This window comes from Mobula hypostoma, chromosome 22 (assembly GCF_963921235.1).
Source record: "Mobula hypostoma chromosome 22, sMobHyp1.1, whole genome shotgun sequence".
Lineage (NCBI taxonomy): Eukaryota > Metazoa > Chordata > Chondrichthyes > Myliobatiformes > Myliobatidae > Mobula > Mobula hypostoma.
Window position 1 is genome coordinate 49,751,396 of NC_086118.1, and position 23,462 is coordinate 49,774,857.

The following is a 23,462-nucleotide window of genomic DNA, read 5'->3' on the forward strand; positions in this document are numbered from 1 at the left end:
TGATGATCAAATACTTCAATTTGGTTTCATCACACCATAGAACCAAGAGGAGAGGAGAAGATGGCGGGACGCAGTGCGCGCGGCCACTCCGGTGATGGATATCTGTTATTTGTCAAGTAGGGTGCTGTGCACAATTCTGAGTTGATGGAGGTAGATGTGAGAGCACGGAGGAACATCTGGTGAAATTTCTGAAATGCCTGTTTCGCTGCTGACGCTACTGTGTGATTCGAAATCTCCGGAGGGGAAGCCCCCAAGTCCTCGGCTTTGCCTGTTGCTCGGCGGCCGGGGCGGGGTCGAAGCGCTCGGCAGAGATGGTGCTCGGTGTCAGAAGGCTGATCGGAGGCTCAAAGTTTTCGGATGGACTCAGAGTCGGCTGTGGTCGGGTGCTTCCAGGATGCTGCATCGGCAAGTTTGCGGCGCTGGAGGCTCATGGCAGGGAAGGTTTCTCCCTTCTACCATCTGCATGAGATGTTGGGGCTATTGGGACTTTGAGACTTTTTTTTTACCGTGCCCATGGTCTGCTCTTTATCAAATTACGGTATTGCTTTGCACTGTTGTAACTACATATTATAATTATGTGGTTCTTGTCAATTTTTATCTTGGTCTGTCCTGTGTTTCTGTGATATCATACTGAAGGAACATTGTATCATTTCTTAATGCATGCATTTCTAAATGACAATAAACGAGGACTGAGTGTCCTCATAATCTAATCTAATCTTCCAGCTGTCTTCAGAGTATCCCATATGCCTTCTCCAAGATTTCATGTGAGATTTTTTTCATCAGTGGCTTTCTCTTTGACAGTCTCCCATAAAGCTGCGATTGGTGAAGCATCCGGGCAACAGTTGTTTTATGTGCTGTCTCTCCCATCTCAGCCTCTAAAGCTTGTAACTCCTCCAGAGTTGTCATAGGTCTCTTGGTGGCCTCCCTCACTAGTCCCCGTTTTGCAGTCACCCAAGGGGGTTAAATACTTTTTATAGGCACTCTATATAGCTGCGGTACCTAAGACTTGGCTTGCACAGTACTGTGTGTCACCATTTTATTCGTTTTCTACTGCAGTGGAAGAGCAACTTCCTGACTTTCCCTTCTACACTTCATATATTTTGAAATTGCTTTCTAAATATATCGTGTTCATAGATGTTTCTCTGGGGTTAGTATTATTCACTCTGTATTTTGTTTTGCTGCAGGATGTAACAAGCAGAGTTGATGGGGGGGGACCTGGAGATGTGTTGTATTTTGATTTTGAGAGAGAGCACAAGATAAGAGTACATTGCATTAGGAATCTGTCAAAAGTTAAAGTTAATTTATTGTCAAATGAAATGAATGTTGCCATACACTACCTTGGGGTTGACAGGAAAGTGAAGAAATACAATAGAATTTATTACAAACTATACCTAAACAAAGACTAAGAAACAACCAGTGTGCAAAAGAAGACAAATTGTGGAAATAAAAAGTAATATTGAGAACATGAGCTGCAGAATCCTGTAAAGTGAGTCTGTAGCTTGTGGAATCAGCTCAGTATTGAGGCCAATGAAGTTACCCATAGTGGTTCAGGAGCCTAATGAATAACTGTTCTTGAGCCTGGTGGTGCGGGACCTAAGGCTCCTGTATCTCCTTCCCAATGGCAGCGGCGAGAAGGGAACATAGTCTAGATGATGGACATCCTTGATGATGGCTGCTGCTTTCCTGTAACAACATTCCATATAAGTGTGCTCAATGGTCGGGAGGGCTTTTCCTGTGGTGGATGGATGTGATTTACTATGTTGGCATGAATTAAATATTGGTTATGGCATAGAAGACAAAGTTGGAATATACAGATATTTTCCAAGCTGGGCAGCCGGTGGATTGTCCTAATGCTTTCATTTGTAATGGTGCCCCCCTTCCTTTAACTTCTCTTGGGGTCAGTCAACAGATGGAAGAATCAATTTGTTCAATGATTTTCTTTATTCATCTGTCCAACTCATCTTTCATCTCTAGGTGTCATTTTTCACTCCACCTTCTGAGGAGAAATTTTTTTCCTGTTTTTGTTTGATCCCAGTTTTTTGAAAGATGGATATGTTATACTTGTGCAAATGTTTTGCTCTATTATGTAAAGGAACCTGTCAGGTATAAATCTTCCGCGATGATTAGAAATTGCGGAAGGAAAGATCAAAATCACCTATGATTATAACAATTTCAGTTTTCAGCTGAGATACATTTTTTTTCTGGAACACCCTGGACTAATCCTTGAAGAGTTGTATGAGGGACTATTATATTATTGTATTGTTATGTGTTGTTGCATTGTCATTGGAGTTTAGAAAAATGAAAAAAGGATCTTACCCAAATGTACAAGATTCTGAGAAAGCTTGAGAAGGCTGAGAGGGAGTTTTGTCTCATTAGGGAATCTAAAACCAGAGGGCAAGGTTTCAGAAAACAAGGTTGTCCATTTATAATGGTGGTGAGGGATTGCATGTTTTGAATCTTTGGAGCTGTCTATCACAGAGAGCTGCAGGGACTGAATCACTAAGTATATTCAAGACCACAATATCTCTCTGGTCCGTAGGGAAGCTGAATGAACAGACAAGAAAGTGGAGCCGAGGACAACATCAAATCATCCATCATTTGATTGAATGGTATGGCAGACTCAAGAGGGCCACTCTGCTCCCATGTCATATACACTTAAAAATAACTGCAGATTTAAACTTTATTGGTTAAATGTGTTTCACATTTTTTAAAGAAAAGGCATTAATTCCTATTATCAGCACCTAATATAATTTTTGTTGTTGAACTTGTTCTGGTACATGTTATTTGTGTGAGCAGAATTTTCTGGTACTTGAAATAGCTTTAGATTTTCATGCTTCCCCTGTGTAAATTTTCTCCACAAAACATGAGTTTTGACTGTTACGTGAAATGAGAATAGCAGTTGATCATGTTGGTTTGATGTCCTCAGATCCACTTTCCAAGCTGTTCATTCGGCTTCCCTCTGCACCCGATGTATATTTTCATCCTGAATATACTCAGATCTTCCTCACTACCATCAGGTTCCTGAACCGACCTGAAAAACCAAGGCACTACCTCAGACTATATATATTTCTTTATTTTCTCTCTCTCTCCTTGCAATGATGCCATTATATTTATGTTGCTGTTTCAGTTTTGTATATTTTATGTTAATTTATCTTTGTAATGTATTCTGCTGCTCCTGCAAAAAACTAATTTTCATGGTATTTATACCCTGAGTTTATTGCCTGCAGCAATAAACTTGAACTTGACAAGTATCACTTAGCTTCCAAAATGTTATGTGGTAGATTTAAAGTCATAAACTTGTAATTAATGATTGTCCAAAAAAGAATAGCAGATTTTCTGTGTGGTAGTTGCAGACTAAAGCCAAGATCTTTACTGGTAAATGTTGTAACACAGTAAAAGAATCAAGATTCATATTTCTTTGGAAGTGGTATTTCAGATATTCACTTGTGCAGTTGGCAAAGCCAGCATGATTCCCAGGCCAAATTACTCTTGAGAAGTTAGTGGTAAGCCATCTTAAACTGCTGCTCTCCTTGTGAAGATGCTATCGTAGTCGTATTGGGTGCCGAGTTCCAAGGTCGATACCCAGCGTTGTGAAAGGAAAGGCTGCATATTTTCAGAGTTGGGATGGCAGGGAGCCTGCAGGTGGTGATGATGTCATGTGTCTACTTGGCCACTTTGGTGGTGGAATTTGTAGGTTTGCAGGTTTCCCTATATGCAAGCAGAACTAGCATTGGCTACACCAAATTAATTAGTGTTTTAAAGAGAGAAATTCCCAATTATTATTTGAAAAATTACGTTTTCAATGTAAGCCATATAAAACTTAACTATTAATAACAGTTCAACTGTCAAAGAAAAATCATAGATCCCTAGCAGCTCCAAGCTCAGTAAAAGCATTCATGAGATACGGTCAGCATTTGGCTGGCTTCTAAATGCACATTTCTACATAATTCTGTATGGATTTAGTATCTGTTGGTGATATTGATAAACACAAGAGATTCTACAGATGCTGTAAATCCAGAGCAATACATACAAAATGCTGGAGGACCTCAGCAAGTCAGGCAGCATCTATGGAGAGGAACAAACAGTCGATGTTTCTGGCCGAGACCCTTCATCGAGACTTGTGTGTGGTGATACTGACAGTGTATTTTATACAAATGCATACATAAGGCACTACATTATCACAGAAATATGATCAGATTGATAAGACTTGAAATTGGATTTCACTTTTGCATTCAGAGATCTCCTCCTTGACAGCTCCCTGATTTCCCCTAATTACCAATGATATTGTTAGAAAAATGTGTGCTTGAAGTGTTGCGTTGAGTGATTTGTGGTATTTGAATTCAGAGTGAAATAACTTCAACTGCTGTTAATGAACTTGTTTCTCAGCAGCAGTTATAATCTCTTAACATCTAAGAACTAGTTGTGAACTTACAAAGATATAAGCCAATGCAGCCCATGAACTTATTCAGAATCCCCTTACAGATCTTAAAAATCTATTTCGTTTCTGTATGGAGTTTACTTTGCAAATGTGTTACTTTCAGGACATTAGATCACAATATACAAATAAACCTATGCAGGTTTAAATGAGGCTGGGGAGTGTTTCATCTCAAACTTGTCTACAGTTGCCTTGCCCACTAATGTCTGGGAATTAAGTTTAAAACTTGAAATCTTAGTCCAGACTATCTAAGCAATTTATTTCCTATGTGTAAGCAATAACCACATGGTAACACTGCCAAATCTATCACTGCACTTCCTTGTTTTGTGACCAAATTATTAATAATTATAATTTCATATCTTTAATTTAGATGATGGCGCTATCCGAGTTTGGAAGAACTTTGCGGATTTGGAAAAGAATCCAGAGATGGTGACCGCATGGCAAGGTTTATCTGATATGCTCCCGACCACCAGAGGTTAGTTTGTCACCTTGTAATGGGCTCTGTCATTCTCTTCCTTGTAACGCCTTCGTACAACAATATGTGTTATACTGTTCCTCAGGTACTAGTTTCAACATAAAAGCCTCCCTTGATTGGAGGAGTTCGACATCACCTTCACAGACTACAAAATTATCTTTTTTTAAATGTTCTGTTTATCTTTATTATGATTACAATGCAGTGTGGTTTAGTGTACTGTAACTCCAGCCCAAATATTCAATACATCACAACACAGTCTGGAAGTATTTTGTACTAGAAGGTGTACATAAAAAAACAGCTCAGACAACTGAACTTCCTGGGTGCTACCTTCCTGATACTTCCCTGCTGATCGTTCGACTGTTCATCTGTTGTTCCCAATGTAGATTTTCTAGAACTTGTGGAAGGCGCAAATATTTGGAATTTGATCTTAATCCTGCTGTGTCACATTTAAAACAAATTAACAGAGTGAGAGATTCCTGTTATGTCTCATCAGATTGATACATTTAGTTTAAAATGCATCTATTATGAAAATGTATTTAAATTACACTGCAAAGCAGATTTTTACTCAGCTTCTCTCATGACTTAAAAGGTTTAACAATTCATGAAAGAAGCTGGATAAAAATTTGTTCTGCTGAAAAAATATTGAGTTTTACTGCCTAGAAAAAAAAATATTGATGTGTCATGTGCTAGAGTCATGTTTCTACCAGAATACAATTTATTTTTTGTTGAAATGATGAAACCAGCTCTTGAATTATGTACAAACAAGAGAAAATCTGCAGATGCTGGAAATCCGAGCAACACACACAAAATGCTGGAGGAACTCAGCAGGCCTGGCAGCGTCTATGGAAAACAGTACGGTTGACGTTTCGGGCCAAAATGTCGACTGTACTTTTTTTCCATAGGTGCTGCCTGGTCTGCTGAGTTCCTCCAGCATTTTGTCTTGAATTATGTAATTTTGAATGGAATAGTACTGCATTTGCTCATGCTAGGTAGAGATGAAATATTATGCATTTTATTAAGATTGGAGAGATGCATAATGATAATGTCAGGGTACAGACTAGAAAACTAAGCCTTGTAAACCACTGGATCTGCTTAAACCATGGACTTGATTATTACAAATTGGGTAATAGATTGAACATTACAATCTTCCTATGATTATGTTCCATCTACCTGTGCTACAGTCTGACGGAAAGAGAGCTAAACTGTAATTAATTAAATGTAACGGCTGGTGTAATTTTGCAGAGTAAGGTAGCTATTTCTCTGCTCACTGCTGTTTGGTTTGTACCAGGCTTTTGAACAATCTATGAATTGCTCACAGACTAACCAAGGAAAATGCATTTAATCCACTGATGGATCTGGTTTGTCATAGAGACTTCAGCATAATTGTTCTTGTGGGTGAAGGGCAAGTTTCAGCAGATGAATTTACTTGGCAGTTTTGCCATGGTACTAAGTGAAAGATTGTGCTCTGTAGCACAAAAAGAAAATTGTTTTGTGGAATATGACAGCAAGGCTGACCTATGTAATTCAGGGAAGCATGCAGAATTAGTTCTGCTGAAACTGCTTTGTTTGGTCCAAATGGCATGTCTTGTGTTGTGATTAGTTTCCCCAATTTTTAAAATGACCTTTTTCCACACTATTACATGGAAATACTGTCTCAGGGGAGTAGACTCAAAGCTTGACTCACTCACAGCAAATAGTGTTTGTCAAGTACCTGATGTGACTATCTCTTGAGAGGGACTAGTTGGCAAGTGAACAGGAAAGCTGTTGTGTAATGTGGCCAGTGTATTTACCTTAAAATTTTTCATCAGCATATGTGCAATAATCAAGTACCAAAATTCACGCGGTTGACTGAAATTGGATTTTTTTTGCATAGGGTGCCTGTCCTGGGTTGGAAGGCTGTATGTGTGTGCATGTACCTAGGTGGGTGGGTGGTAAGGCAGAACAGGGCTTGTTTTGCTGTTGTTTTGTTGCTGGTGTTGTTCTGTAAACATTGTGGGCAAGTTATGTTTGCACCAGAATGAGTGGTGACACTTGCGGGCTGCCCCCAGCATGTCCCTTAGGTTGTGTTGGTTTTCAACGCAAACGACTCATTTCACTGTGTGTTTCAATGTAGAAGTGATAAATAACTGAATCTGAACCTGAATGTTTTACACTAAAGCAATTATTATTTCGTGCAGCAAAACATTAGAAGGGATAATAGAAAATGTATAAATAATGTTCAATAATCAATGTATGCTGTTACAAACAATTTTTCCACAACTTGCATGTATATAAGAGTAGTGGTGGATAACTGTGTGTCAGAGTGGAGGACGGCGTGTAGTGGTATGCCTGAGGGATCTGTACTGGGTCCAATGTTGTTTGTCATATATATTAATGATCTGGATGATGGGGTGGTAAATTGGATTAGTAAGTATGCAGATGATACTATGATAGGTGGTGTTGTGGATGATGAGGCAGGTTTTCAAAACTTGCAGAGAGATTTAGGCCAGTTAGAAAAGTGGGCTGAAAGATGGCAGATGGAGTTTAATTCTGAAAAATATGAGGTGCTACATTTTGGTAGAACTAATCAAAACAGGACATACATGGTAAATGGTAGGGCATTAAAGAAGGCTTTAGAACAGAGGGATCTAGGAATAATGGTGCATAGTTCCCTGAAGATGGAATCTCATGTGGATAGGGTGGTGAAGAAAGCTTTTGGTATGCTGGCCTTTATTAATCAGAGCATTGGGTATAGGAGTTGGGATGTAATGTTGAATTTGTATAAGGTATTGGTAAGGCCAAATCTGGAGTATTGTGTACAGTTCTGGTCGCCGAATTATAGGAAGGATGTCAATAAAATTGAGAGAGTACAGATGAGGTTTACTAAAATGTTGCCTGGTTTCATTTCCTAAGTTACAGAGGAAGGTTGAACAAGTTAGGTCTTTATTCTTTGGATCGTAGAAGGTTGAGGGGAGACTTGATAGAGGTGTTTAAAATTATGAGGGGGATTGATAGAGTTGACGCGGTTAGACTTTTTCCATTGAGAGTGGGGAAGATTCAAACAAGAGGGCATGGGTTGAGAATTAGAGGACAAAAGCTTAGGGGTAACATGAGGGAGAACTTCTTTACTCAGAGAGTGGTAGCTGTGTGGAACGAGCTTCCAGCAGAAGTGGTTGAGGCGGGTTCTATGTTGTCGTTTAAAGTTAAATTGAATAGATATATGGACAGGAAAGGAATGGAGGGTTATGGGCTGAGTGCAGGTCGGTGAGAATAGGATAGGGTAAGAGTTCAGCACGGACTAGAAGGGCTGAGATGGTCTGTTTCCGTGCTGTAATTGTTATATGGTTATATGGATATCAACAAGAGTTCACTGATAACACCAATTCACACTTCTATTACCAGTAATCTACATTAAATTTGAACATACATAGTTCTGGCCACCTTTCATCCTGCTTCTCTCCCCATACACCCCCCAACTCTCATCCAAAATAAACATACTGTACATTTTGCTTCAGCATCTCATACAGACATGGCAGCTTTCAACTCTACACCTCGGCTGTTCGTTGTTGGGGGAATTGGTCATTGTAGGAAAGGGTGTGGAAGTGGCACATGCCAACTATTTTGCTTGTCAGTAGTTTCAAAAAGGTTGAGGTTTTATCAACAAATTTTAACACTTCTGCATAAGTCATTATATTTTCTAAATCCTTCATCTTGTATTATTACCTTTGTTCTTAACTGTTATTCAAATTGCTTTTATTTGGTTCAATTGATGTTAGATCCTCCTCCAGGCTATTAAACTTGTACAGCTGCTGTTTCTGCTGCTTTTCTTCTTGTTAGAAGGTTTTGTCTCCAAAGGATCTAATAAATCAATATTTCTTTTTTGTCCACCCCATCCTGATAAGTTGTGGGTTGATAGGAATATATATTTTTTCAAAGCTTTTCTTGCTCTATGAAAGATTCATCTGAAATATTACTTACTAACTTTTATCGTCCCAGTTTTTTCTCCCCTGCAAGGTTTATCAGTGTGGCTATATGTGACTCATATGCTCAATGACTAGCGAGATTCACACACAAAGTGCTGGAGGAACTCAGTGGGTCAGGTACCATCTATGGAATTGAATAAACAGTCGAATTTTGTGGCTGAGACCCTTCTTCAGGACTGGAAAGGAAGAGGGAAGACACCAGAATAAAAAGGTGAGGGGTGGGGGGGAACAGGACCAGCTAGAAGGTGATAGGTTAGCTCAGGGTGGGTGGGAAATTTAAAGGGCTGGAGATGAAGGAATCTGATAGGAGAGGAGAGTGGATCATGGGAGAAAGGGAAGAAGGAGGGGCACCAGGAGGAGGTGATAGGCAGGTGAGGAGAAGAGGTAAGAGACCAGAGTGGGGAATAGAAGAGGGAAGGAGGGAGGGGAAAATTTACTGGAGGAGAAATAGATGTCCATGCCATCAGGTAGGAGACTACGTAGACATAATATGAGATGTTGCTGCTCCACCCTGAGAGTGGCCTCATCTCAGAGAAGAGGGGGCCGTGGATCAACATGTCAGAATGCAAATAGGGATAGAAATTAAAACGGTTAGCCACCAGGAAATTCCACTTTTGGCAGATGGAGTGGAGGTACTTGACCAAGTGGTCACCCAATTTGCGACATGTTTCAGTAACGTAAAGGAGGCTGCATTGGGAGCACCAGATATAATAGACAACCCCAAAAGATTTGCAGGTGAAGTGTGAATTGATTGCTCTGAATTGTCTCACTGGTTAATAGACATTACTTACAACCAAGAGGTGTTTCACATTGGAAGAAACAGAGAGGAAAATGCATGTCTCCAGCTGCTAGATGCTCTACCTTCAAGTCACTTGGAATATTCTGAGTAAGAAGTTTTCACAATGCAAACTACAGCATAGATCCTCAATATTCTGTTGTACTTTTTGAACAAAGCAACTAATGAACTTTGTGTATTTTTTGAATGTTGAGATCATGTTCATAGAACATAGAACAGTAAAGCACAGTACAGGCCCTTCAGCCCAAGATGCTGCCTGTCCTTTTAACCTTCTCGAAGGTCAATCTAACCCTTCCCTCCCGCATAGCCCTCCATTTTTTCTTTCATCCCTGTGTCTATCTAACAGTTTTTTAAATGTTCCTGATTATCTGCCTCTACCACCACCACTGGCAGTGCGTTCCGTGTATTTACCATTCTGTGTAAATAAATAATCTTCCGCAAGCATTTCCCTATGCTTTCCTCCAATCACCTTAAAAATATTCAGGAACTTTTAAAGATATCTGATTAAGTTGGATCTAACTTTGTACCCATTTCCTTGATGATTACAGACTCCAGTAACACTAATTCATAATAAACGTTCTTGTTAATGCATGATCTACCATCTTGTGACTAATCTCAGCTGTCATGGGTGTTGACGGACTGAGAATACTTGCTGAATTCACCCTTCATCTGCTCGTCTGTACATCTTCTGCCACTGGGAACAAGTTTCTTGGCCATAGAACACCAAGGTGAACTGGGTGGTTTGGCTGAAATCTGCAATCTTGGCCCTGGATTTTTGGTCCATCGTACACCTGCGCACTGTTGTGGAACATGACGTTGAAATGAGCAGAATAGGTTAGCACTGAAAGAGCTTTAACTAATCGTGATCAATGATTGGAGTTGCAATCAGATAGGCGTGGTCTTATTAATTGGCACTGCAGGCTTGAAGGCCATGAGGTCCTCATGCTCCTGGTACATATATTAATAATTTTCCATAAAGCTTGAAGTGCTGTGAGGTACTTTGTGCACATTTTATTTATTTCTTAATCACCAGCCTTGATTCCCCAGCCCCGCCCTGCATTTTGAAGGGTTTGTTACATATAGGTGCATCCAAAAAATCTTGTTTGTGTTAGCAGTTCCACAGATCTCAATTAATTGGAGCTCGTGCTGCCCTTCAGCCCCTAAACAAGTCATTGCTTTCTTTGGGGTCTAGGGCTTCTAATATTCACCCCATTTCAGTGAAGTTGTATCAACTACATTCATTGCCTGCCGATTAACAACCAGCTTTTACTGGTGTCTCTGTGAGGCTAAATGATAGGAAGGGTGCTGAAGGATCAGAGGAATTTTCAGTTTCTCTTATTTAGGGAAGAAAGTGCCAGCTGCCACCCGCTTCTACTTATTCATGAACAAAGAGCAAACGCAATGCAATGAATGGGCAGGGATGTTTTGCAGCTACCCATGCAATCCACTGCAGCTGTAGTGATTCCAGTACCAGATATCCTGGAACCAGTTCTTGGGGTGAAAGAACACTTTCCACAGAAAGCCACTTGAAAGTAGTAACTTAGTCTTTGTAGCTAATTGTCTACGAGGAGCTGAAGTATGTTGAATAGCCTCCACTTATCCCATAGTAGAGGGGTAAAGAGGGAAATCAGGGGGGCAAAAAGAAGATATGTGATGGATTTGGCAGGCAGGGTTAAAGGTTATAATGAGAAGTTCCTCAGTTATATTAACAGTAAAAGAGAGGCAAGGTCTTCCTGAAGGCAATCTTTTAAAGATTGGCTTTATTTGTCACATTTAGATTGAACCATACAGTGAAATGCGTCATCTTTGTCAACTACCACACAGTCTGAGGATTGTGCTTAGGGCTGTCCACAGCTATCGCAATGCTTCCGGCACAAACATAGCATGCCCACAACTCAGTAGCCCTAAACCTAATAGTACATCTTTGGAATGTGGGAGGAAATCGGAGCGCCCAAAGAGGGAGAATGTAGAAACTACTTACAGACAGTGAGGGAAGTGAACCCCGATCGGTGATTACTGCCATTGTAAAGTGCTGCACTGACTGCTACACTAACATAGCTGCCCTCCTACACTATCAGCGCTGCCTACGTGTAAAGCCACAGGAGGTGGCTGAAGTTTTTAATTATTTATTTATTGAGATACAGCATTTGAGCTGTGCGCCCAGATTTAATCCTAGCCTAAACACGGGATAATTTACAATGACCAATTTAACCTACCAACTGGTACCTCTTTGGATTGTGGGAGGAACCTGGAGGAAACCCACACCGTCATGGGGCGAACGTGCAAACTTCTTACAGGCAGTGGCAGGAATTGAACCTGGGTCGCCTGTACTGTAAAGCACTGTGCTAACCACTATGCTACTGTGCCATACATTTTTAAAGTCTACTTCTCCTCAGTCTTTACTAAGGAGGATATCAAAGAACTGACTGTAATAAGTAGTCAGGTCTTCCTTGCATGTGCATTAAGATGGGCAAATACCCAGGGCCTGACCAAGTGCACTACTGGATCAATTGTCGAGGCCCTTGTAGAGCTATTTACTCTGTTGTTAGCTGCTGGTAAAGTTCCAGAAGACTGGAGGGTAGATAAAATTGTTTTCAATGTTCAAGAAGAGTGGCAAGAACAGGCCAGAGAACTATGAATCAGTGAGCCTGATTTCAGTTGTAGGGAACTTTTTAAAGGGAATTCTGGAGGACAAGATTGATCATCACTTGGATAGTCAAGGCTTGTTTAGGAATAAGTATAGTTTTGTGGGTGAGAAGTTATGTCTGACAAATCTTTCGGAGATCTTCTAAAAGAGGTAACTAAGGGGATAGACGAAGGTCAGACATGGGATGTTGACTCTAGGGCCTTTGACAAGATCCTGAATGGCAGGTTGATCTGGAGATTGGGTCAGATAAGATTTAGGGGGACCTGGTGAGGCAGGTTCAGGATTTTCACAGTGATAGAAAGCAGAGGCTGAAGGTCAATTCTCTGCCTGAAGTCCTGTGACTAGTGGGGTGCTCCAGGGAAGAACCTCTATTCATTATTTATATAAATAAATTGAAAATTAATGTACATGACATCTTTAGAAGTTTGCAGATGATACTAAATTAGGGGTCCTGTTGCATTGCAGAGAGATCTTGTTCAGATTGGGAGATGAGCTAAGGAATGGCAAATGGATTTCTACTTGGATAAGTACATTTTGCACTTTGTGGTGCATCTTGGGCATTCAAGCTAGGGTAGAAACTATGCCGTGAATGGCAGGCCACTAACAAGTGCTGTGGAACAGAGGGACCTGGGAGGAATACAAGTACACAGTTCACTGAAGGCAGCCACACAAGTAGACAGGATGGTGAAGAAGGTGTTTAGCATGTTGGCAGTTTAGGAATAGGGACATTATGTTGCACTTGTGTAAGTTGTTGTGAAGGCTGCACTTGGAGTACTGTGTGTGGTTTTGGTTACCCTTTTATAGGAGAGACACTGTCAAGCCAGAGAGGATGTAGAAGAGATTTACAAGGATGCTGCCTAGACTGGTGGGCTTGAGTTAGGGTAGAGGGTTACCATGCAGGATCTTTACTGCCTGAAGTAGAGCAATAAAGGGTGACTTCATAGAAATTCAGAAAATCATGAGGGGTATGGATAGTCTTTTTCCCAGATTTGGGAAGTCCAAAAGTACAGGGTACAGTTACAAGCTAAGAAGGGAGACATCTTAAAGAGGTCTGAGAGGTAATAGAGTGTAGTGAGTACCTGGAATGAGCTGCCAGAGGAGGTGGTTGAGGCAGGTCATATCACAATATTTAAGAGGTATTTGGATAGGTACATGAAGTGGAGGGGTGTGGAGGGTTTTGAGCCAAAGGTGGGTAAGTGGGTCTAGCAGGGAGGATGCTGTGGTCAGCATGGACCAGCTGATCTGGAGGGTGTGTTCCCATGCTTTATTGCTCTATGACTCTATAGTGATTCCACGCACGTTTGAAGCTCGGAATTAGCATCCGTACTGAAGACTATTTCAGTTTATGACTATGTTTCTGGGCAGCTGAGGGCTGCCCTTATCTTCTCCCTGAAGAAGGTGCAACCACAATCTGTGGTGGTATTACAACAGCACCATGTGCTTGTTCTGTTAACAATGCAGGTAGGAGTCAACATTATAGTTTTAGATAAAAGCAAATTTTCCATCAAAAAGATCTAGATATCCCGATGGTTTTTATGGCAATCCAGTTGTCTGATGGTCACCCTTAACAGAACATAGATCGTTTTCAAAGTTTATTTAACTGATTGAATCCTACTGTGCTAGGATTGGTAGATGTGGTAGTTTCCAGTTCATTAGTCCTGGCTGTAGATTATTAATTGGGCAATGTAACCACTGTACCTTATAATTTATGTGGATGAAATACACTCAGTGGCCACTTTAGGTACAGGAGTGGAACCCGGTGTGGTCTTCTGCTGCTGTAGCCCATCCACTTCAAGGTTCAACGTGTTGTGGATTCAGAGATGTTCTTCTGTATATCACTGTTGTAACTCATGATTATTTGAGTTACCGTCACCTTTCCGTCAGTGTGAACCAGTCTGGCCATTCTCCTCTGATCTCTCGCATTTACAAAGCAATTACACCCACAGAACTGCTACTCACTAGACTTTTTTTTTGTTTCTTACACCATTCTCAGTAAACCCTGGGGACTGTTTGACAAAAATGCCCGGAGATCAGCAGTTTCTGAGGTACTCAAACCAACCCGTCTGGCACCAACAATCATTGCACAGTCAAAGTCACTTAGATCAAATTTTTTCCCCATTCTGATGTTTGGTCTGAACAGCAACTAAACCTCTTGACCATGTCTGCATGCTTTTATGCATTGAGTTGCTGCCTTGATTGACTAATTAGATATTTGCATTAACTAACAGTGCTCACATATACCTAGTAAATTTGCTAATGATTGTAAATATGAGAAAATACCATTGCTGTTCAGCATCACCTACTAACATGTCTTTGACAATACAGTAAAGAGTCCCTCTGCTGGTATATCCACCCAGTTCAATGTGAAGAGAATGGCTTCTTGTAAACTAAAGAATTATAATGCAAATGCGGTTTATCTTCCTTAGTTTATTGGGTATTCTCCAAGGTCAGGAGCAGAATTTCATTTCTTGTGTGATCTTCAGCTAGCAGGCCACTCCATTTGATTTATGTTTGATATCTACTCCATGCACTCGGAATTAAAATTATTATTCACTTCAGGTAAAAGATTCATGCAAGTTCATAATTTTCTATTTTGATAATGAGTTTGAAAAATTTACACTCTGTCAAGTACTTACTGCATCAAAGCAGGAACTTGATGCTGTAGTTATCTATCATTTAGTTTTTTTCATTAAATGTGCTCTGACTGAGCAGGAAGTTGTAATTAAACTTGTTTCTACTCCATGTCTCATTCGATCTGGTTACCAACTGGTTTCCTTTTGGATTGTCACATAGAATTACAAAGAAATTGCAACACAAGCCATTCAGCTCAATCAATGCATTTGGTGATTGCCTTGAAATAACCAGAGCTTGGTGAAAACATTTCTTACAGAATTTCTACAGACTATGGTTATATTAACATTGTTTTATGGGAAGATATTTACTTCCAATTTTAATCATGCAAGTTTGTATTTGACTTTTTTTTTGTAATATTTTTCCACAACCTTTTCAGAGTTACAGCTAAAATTGTGGTTCCTTTGGGCAGTTTTCTATGTTTACCATAAGTTCATTTCTTGTACATTGTAATTAACTTTGCCTGCATAATTTACTGTGCAATAACTTGAAGGGTCAGCAGAAGTTTAAAGCTATAACTAGCTTGTTCTATTTTCCCTGCTTCTCCCCTCAATAATAATGCATTGGTGAACCTAATTAACCTAATCAAATTTACATAGAACAATCTTACTCATTTTAATTACTTATGTATCATCCAATCCATACCGTTAAAACCGCAACTTCTGTCAATTAGAACCATGTTGCACGTGTGAGAACTTGCTCATGCTAATAAAAGTATGTAAATGCAGATTTATTCTTTTGGAAACAATTATTGCTGGATATAATTTGCAATTAACTTGAAATTCAGAGGCTGGTGCTGGTGAAATGAGTTTTCAAAGAGCTTTATAATGCATAATGGTAACCTTTTTGTGAACCTATTATTCACACCAGCTTTTTACATAAAATCTCAAGACAGAAACATTATATAACTGCGATTCTTATACTTATCAGGATTTATCTTCAGACCATCTATGCTGGTTCTTAATAACACAATTTCATGATGGCTCATTCTGATTACAGCACATTCTAAATGTATTTAAACAAAGAAAAACCTTTTTTATTTTCTGCAGTTCACAGCCTTGAGTCAAAGTGCCTTTCAGGCAATGAATGACTTTTAGAAAGCACAGTTGTACTTGTGTGTGAAAAGGGCAGGAAACCTGCACACAGCAAACTCCTGCAAGCCTGCCCTAATGATAGGATTAAATATTTCAATGTGAATGTGTTTCTGCAACATTTTGTACTACAAGGGATAATCCAAACGTTAATGGAGATTATTATTCAGGAAGTGGGTTGTGAGTTCCTATGGGACTTTTGTGGGTTACTGATAATAACTTGTTTCTCCATTTGCACTCTCTGTATGTCAGGCTGTTTAACCAGCAGTCTAGATGATCTGAAATTTCATCTACCTTCACCGTAGGTTAGGTAACGCTATTACAACGGCTGCAGCCGGGGTTCAGTTCCGCCACTGTCTGTAAGGAGTTTGTACGATCTCTGCGTCACCGTGTGGGTTTCCACCCACATCACAAACACATACGGGCTAGTAGATTAGTTAGTCACATGGGTGTAATTGGACAGCACAGGCATATTGGGCCAGAAGGGCCTGTTACTGTGCTGTATCTCCAAATAAACAATAAAAATAGAAAAATAAAATAAAATAAAACTGCTGCTGTGGTCAAGGAGGAAGAGAAAATTACGAGGTAGTCATGAGTTACCTTGAGCTTATCTGTTTAATCTCCAAATTCTAAAGCTTCAATTACCATTTAATGTCATGTGGTTTTCCAAATTTTGCCATTATTAATACATATTCAGCACAGTGCAGATTGAAGCAGCTTAATGTTTTTATAGAATGTAAATGGTGAATGCTTCATTCAAGTTGTATGTAGTCGTTAGAACAGATGCACCGCATTGTAGCTCAAATGGCACTGGTTATTATGAGACTAATTGAAAGGTTATATAATTGCCTGAACATTTTTTAAAATTAGAAGTACTATCTACAAGTAGATATATTTTGCCAGATATGTAAAGTGACTTTCTGATTTTTCTCCAGTGGTGTGTAGCAAAACTGTAGTCACATTTGAAAATTGCCCTATTAGTGAAAGAAATGGCTGAAAATCAAATTCTGCCTAAAAGCATCCACAAACTATGATATCAGTGTAATCTGCACTTAGTGGCAACTTAACTAATTACCTCCCGTACTTAATAAGATGGTAACTGAGTGTATGTTCGTGGTCTTTTGCTGCTATAGCCCATCCACTTCAAGGTTCAGCATGTTGTATGTTCAGAGATGCTCTTCTGCACACCACTGTTTTGTTGTGTGGTTATCTGAGATACTGTCACCTTCCTGTCAGCTAGGAGCTCTCTTTTTAACAAGTTTTCCCCCACAGAACTGCAACTCACTGGCTGTTTTTTGTTTTCGCACCATTCTCAGTAAACTCCAGAGACTGTTTTGCATGAAAGTCCCTGGAGATCAGCAATTTGAGTTTATCTTTTATTTTGTAGCTATTATACATCATGGCACAGTACTAAAACAGACCGATGTTCAGGGTCTTTCATGACCAGTATCCAAGACGTCCGTATATATTGTTGATCTTAGCGGAACAATAAACAGAAATGTCCAAGAGTTCATTTGCCATGCTAGATTCAACAAAACCTGATCAGCACTGCACCATCAGCAGTAGTTCACCTGGTCCTCTGCCTCATCTTTCGTCTTTTACGCTTCAGTCTGTGCATTCGCTTCTTCCGCCACTTGGCTCGCATATCGACAGGGATCTGACAACCCGAGCACCAAATGAAGAGCAATTTCTGAGATACTCAAACTACCCTGTCTGGCACCAGCAATCATTCCACAGTCAAAGTCACTGAGATCACATTTGACCAGAACTGAAGCTCTTGACCAGAATCAGAATCAGGTTTAATATCACCGGCATTTATTGTGAAATAGTGTGGGCAAGTGGTTAAGGCATTGGACTAGTGACCTGAAGGTCGTGAGTTCGAGCCCCAGCCGAGGCAACGTGTTGTGTCCTTGAGCAAAGCACTTAATCACACGACACTGGTACCAAGCTGTATGGGTCCTGATGCCCTTCCCTTGGACAACATTGGTGTCGTGGAGAGGGGAGACTTGCAGCATGGGCAACTGCTGGTCTTCCATACAACCTTGCCCAGGCCTGCGCCCTGGAGAGTGAAGACTTTCCAGGCGCAGATCCATGGTCTCGCAAGACTAACGGATGCCTTTAAGTTTATTGTGAAAGGTGTTGGTTTGCAGCATCGGTATATTGCAATATGTAGTCATAAAAAAGGTAAATTATAATAGGAAGTATATATTAAAAAAATAAGTAAGTAGTTCTAAAAGAGAGGGGAAATATACTGAGGAAGTGTTCATGGTTTCATTGTCCATTCAGAAATGTGATGGTAGCAATGAAAAGAGGACGTGTCCTGGGTGGTAGAGGTCACTAATAACGGTTGCAGCCTTTTTGAGGCATCGTCTTTTGAGGATGCCTCAAAATTTCATATAGATCCAACGGAAATAAGCTTGTGAATGAAATGAATTGTCTGATTTATAGAAGACTGACAACAGAAATGACATTTAAGATGTTAATGCTATTAAGAAGGCAGCTCTGTTAATTTACATAAATGCAATATTCATCTTGATTCTGTGTAAAAGTGACCTGCCTTCTGATAAAAATTACATGAAGTGAAGTGAACTTTCTTTCGCACCAGGCTCAAGGATAGCTCTTATATCATTATTATAAGACTGTTCAACAGTTCCCTAGTACAAGACATCACCTTGACTTCACAATCCACTCCATTATGACCTTTTGCCTTATCGTTTGCCTGCACTGCCCTTACACTGTAACTTTAATGCTTTATTCCACGCTGTTTTACCTTGTACTACCTCAGTGCACTGTGGTAATGAATTGAAGCTTATGATTCAAGATGGTGCCAAGATGTGACCACCGTTGAGGTGGCGACTCAGTTTTAGTTGATTTTCTTTTGTATATTTTTTGAGTTCATGGGGATAGCTTTGGGATCAGAGAAGGTAGATAGGGGTCAGGTCAAGGTTTTAGGGACAAGGATCTGGGAGCATTAGAGGAATCCTGATTGCTAAGGATTGAGGCCAGAGGGTCGAATCAGAATTCTGGAAGTTGAGGTCCGGTGGCTAGAGTTCTGGCTCTGTGAATTTCTGCAAGTCCACTGGGGCAGTCAAAGGCCCAATGTCTGTGTGCCTACGTTTGAATCTGAGCTTGTTAGAGGCTAGAGGGTGAAGAAAACAGACTGCCTTGGGGTGAGAGGGGAGGAACGGGCTTGCTCTACTGCTGTTGCTTTGTAGCTTGTTGTGTTCTGTGTTGGTCTACTGAGTTTTCTGGACACACTATGTTGATGCTGGAATGTGTGGTGACACTTGTGGGCTGCCCCCGGCACACCCTTGTGTGTGTTGGTTGTTTAACGCAAATGACACATATCACTGTATGTTTCGAAGTACACGTGATAGTAAACCATTTAGTGATTTAATTTATTCATGTGACTGTTCACTCCTGCCCAATGCATTAATCTTATTCAAATGGCACTTCGGGGGATGGAGATGAAAGGGTGGAGAGAAAGAGCATACAATTGCTAGAAATTATATATCTTTTCTTCCCCAGTTCAAAGGCCTTAAAATGGGATCAGTCAGCTATGAGAAAGTGCAAAATAAAAGGTCATCATTCGAAGCAGTATTGCTTGGAATCAGCTTGGTAGAGTCTGATAGATAAATTACTTTGGAGAAAATTCTCTTGATATTTGCTCTTTTCCATATAGAATTTAAAATAAGGTAAATATACTTTCTCTTATCATTAATAATAATGTGGGTGAGGCACTTGTGATTAGATTGTTACAACATTTCAAAGCACTTTCAGAGCAATCAAGTATAAGTTAATAGTAGGTTTGATGTTGCAATTACACTCAGTGGCCATTTTATTAGGTACGCCTGTTTCTTTTTTGCAAATATCTAATCAGTCAAGGTTCCTTAAGCTTGTCATAACTGCAGGGGGGTGGGGGAATAGAGACTTCAAGGAAAAATCTAGAGATGAGGTCCCGAAGACTGACTGGCAACTCCTGCAACTGTGCTGTTGCTAAATTGTATCATCTCTGCCTCCTTTTGGCTTCATCAGCTGTGTGGAGGTGGAGTGCCTGCTGCATGGGCAACAGCGTGCCCTGCTTATCGTTCTGCCCTGGCTTGCGTATTGATGAATAGACAGCTAAGACGCAACATCCATCGTCGACCCTGACCAACAGAGGGCCCCAAATCAGCCAATCACGTGGCATCGATTCAAAGCATAAAAGCATACAGACATAGTATGGAAACAGACACCAATCTTCATCCAGGGATCAGTAGTGGAAGTTTCAAGTTCCTGGGCGTCAACATCTCTGAGGATCTATCCTGGCCCCAGTGTATTGATACAATTACAAAGAAGGCATGACAGCGGCTATATTTCATTAGGGGTTTGAGGAGAATTGGTAGCTCACTAAAGGTACTCACCAATTTCTACAGATGTACCATGTAGAGCATTCTAACTGGTTGCATCATCATCTGGTTTGGAGGGGTCGCTACACAGGATCGGAAAAAAGCTGCAGAAAATTGTAAACTCAGCCAGCTCCATCATGGGCACTGAAGACACACTCAACTTTGTAGCTTCTTCCCCCTCCTTAGACTTCTGAACGGTCAGTGAAACCATGATCACAACCTCATTATTTTTTCTCTCTTTTCGCGCTACAAATTTAATTTTCCGATATATATTTCTTACTGCAATTTACAGTATATTCTTACATATTACACTGTACTGCTGCTGCCAGCATATCAGTGATAATAAACCTGATTCTAAATTCTGACCTCATGATTCAAGGTCATTTAATGTAATTTCCTTTACACAAGTGTAAGAACTAAATTATTGTTACTCTGGATTCGATGCGGCACAAAAAACACAAAAGGTAAAGACGTAGTAATAACAATTTTTTTAAAACGCACAATAAATATAAACGCATAAGATAGCTTGTATATATAGATTGATTGGATGTCCATAAAGTGACACGAGACTGTACGCAAGGTAACTGATTGGAAATAATAAGATGGTGGAGTTAGTGGGTGGAGGTGTTGATCGGGCTTGCTGTTTAGAGAAAGTAATTGTTTTTGAGTCTGGTGGTCCTGGTGTGGATGTTACACAGCCTCCTCCCTGATGGGAGTGGGACAAACAGTCCATGAGCAGGGTGGGTTGGATCCTTCATGATATATACTAGCTTTTTGCCAGCACCTTTCTGTATGTATGTGGCAGGATATTGCCGTGCATTGGGATTTTAAGTTTTCTAATGCACTTCAAAATAAGTTGTCCATCTTAACAATGCTTCTTTCAACAAATCTAAAGGAGCATTGATATTGCAGGAGAAAACATAATATTGGAGGACCTCAGCAGGCACCAAACATCTGGGTAGGCAGAGGGATGGTTGACATTTCATGTCAAAACCTGGATGTCAATATCTCTTGAGGACCTAAGCGGGGCACAACATATTGATGCAGCTATGAAGAAGACAAGACAGCAGCTATATTTCATTATGAGTTTGAGGAGGTTTGGTTTGTCTACTAAAACTTCTATAAATGTACAATGGAATGCATTCTGACTGCTGCATCACTGTCTGGTATGGGGAGGGGCTACTGCATGTGATCGAAATAAGTTGCAGAAACTTGTAAAATTAGTCAGTTCCATCATGGGTATCAGCCTCCGTAGTATCCAAGACATCTTCAAGGAGAAGTGCCTTAGAAAGGTGACACCCATCATTAAGGATTCCCATCACCCAGGACACGCCCTCTTCACACTGTTACCATCAGGACGGAGGTACAGAAGCCTAAAGGCACACACTCAGTGATTCAGGAACAGCTTCTTCCCCTCAGCCATCCGATTTCTAAATGGACATTGAACCCATGAACACTACCTCACTACTTTTTTTTAAATTTCTGTTATTTTGTGCTACTTATTTTAACTTAACTATTTAATAAACATATATACTTACTGTAACTCATTTTTTTCCTCTATATTTATTTATCATGCATTGCATTGTACTGCTGCCGTAAATTTAACAAATTCCACAACATATGCCGGTGATATTCAATCTGATTCTGATTCTGACCCTGCATCAGGACTGTGTACACAGAGTCCTTTTGTAGTGTCTCAGCCCAAAATGTTCTGTGGCTGTGTGTTGCTACAGGAACTGAAGTGATAAGAGCTTGTGTCTGCAAGCAGGTTTATGCAGTAAACTGGATTGCCATGCAAGTGCGTATAGCTTTTTATTCAGAAGTGGGAAAGCTAACATAATGCCTCTATTATGCCCAGTGTGTTTGCTCATAAGGCCAGCTAACAATAGCTCTTAAAACCTTTGCAGAAAAGTGTCCTGTGTTTCTGCAAGGCTAGGCAAAGCTGAGCACCTTTACACCATTTTCTTTTGTTTATATCTATTGGTTTTGGATCCTCTGAATCTTCTCACAAATGAATGCTGAGGTTTTTTCAGCCAGCCTCTATTATGCAGTTCACAAAGAGAGTCTAGAAGCATGGTTATAATTGCTTATACTGGCCTTGATTATTTATTGAGAATATGATAAACTTGGGGATAAACATCAGCATCCTGCTATTCATGATCTTTTACAGGGCTTTCAGCATTTGCCAAACCAAAATTGACTGGAAATGAAGCCTATTTCACGTCTGATCTTTTCTTTTTCGCACCCCTCTCCCACCCAAAGTAAAGAGCTTCACCAGACTTGGCCTTTGTCTACTCCCACCCCACTACATGCATCCATAACCTTTGAGCTCCCTCATTTGACCTGAGGCTTGTGGTTTATGAAAAGAGCAAATATTTGTAACCATTGGTGTACCTAAGGCAGATAGCAAAACAAAGAGATGGTTCAAATGACAAAATATCACTGGTTTGTCATACAAAATTAAACTTGTTTATTCATATGGTGGCAATAACTTCAAAGGTGCTATCATCAGTATATAATCTACTTTATAATATCAAATACATTTTAAAACTGCTAGAATGCTTTTAGAGTCTTAGAGCACAACAATATAGAAACGTGCCCTTGGGCCCATCTAGTTCTTGTTCACTCGAGGTTAAGGGGTGTTTGAATGTGAAATAAGTTTTGGAAACAGAACAGACCGGGCAGAGTTCACCATGATAAAAGGCAATGGTGAACCATTCCTAGGTAGAGAAACATCCTCGTCCCATCGACCTGCACCTGAACCAGAGTCCTCCAAACCTCTCCCATCCTTGTACTTCTCTAAATTTCCCCAAAATATTTAAATCAAGCTCGTCTCCATCACTTACGCTGGCAGCTCTTCATTGGGTTGTATCACAGGTTGTGTTCTGTATGTAGTAGGGGTGTTTGTATTTACATAACCAGAGTCATGGGTATATTACTTATTTAATTCTTTCCATGTGGACTCAATGTGGGCAAAATTTTCGTAACTGGGAACCAGATGTCATTGTGGATAAATTAGAGTTCAATGAAGAAAATC

At 40.2% G+C, this 23,462-nt stretch overlaps 1 protein-coding gene across 1 annotated transcript in view; it reads left to right on the forward strand.

Moving 5' to 3' along the window:
- Positions 1 to 23,462, forward strand: part of rptor (regulatory associated protein of MTOR, complex 1) — a 500,247-nt gene that overhangs the window by 431,042 nt on the left and 45,743 nt on the right. The window contains exon 28 of the mRNA XM_063030532.1: positions 4,806 to 4,910. Within this exon, the coding sequence (XP_062886602.1) occupies positions 4,806 to 4,910 (105 nt within the window). The remainder of the gene's footprint in view (positions 1 to 4,805; positions 4,911 to 23,462) is intronic.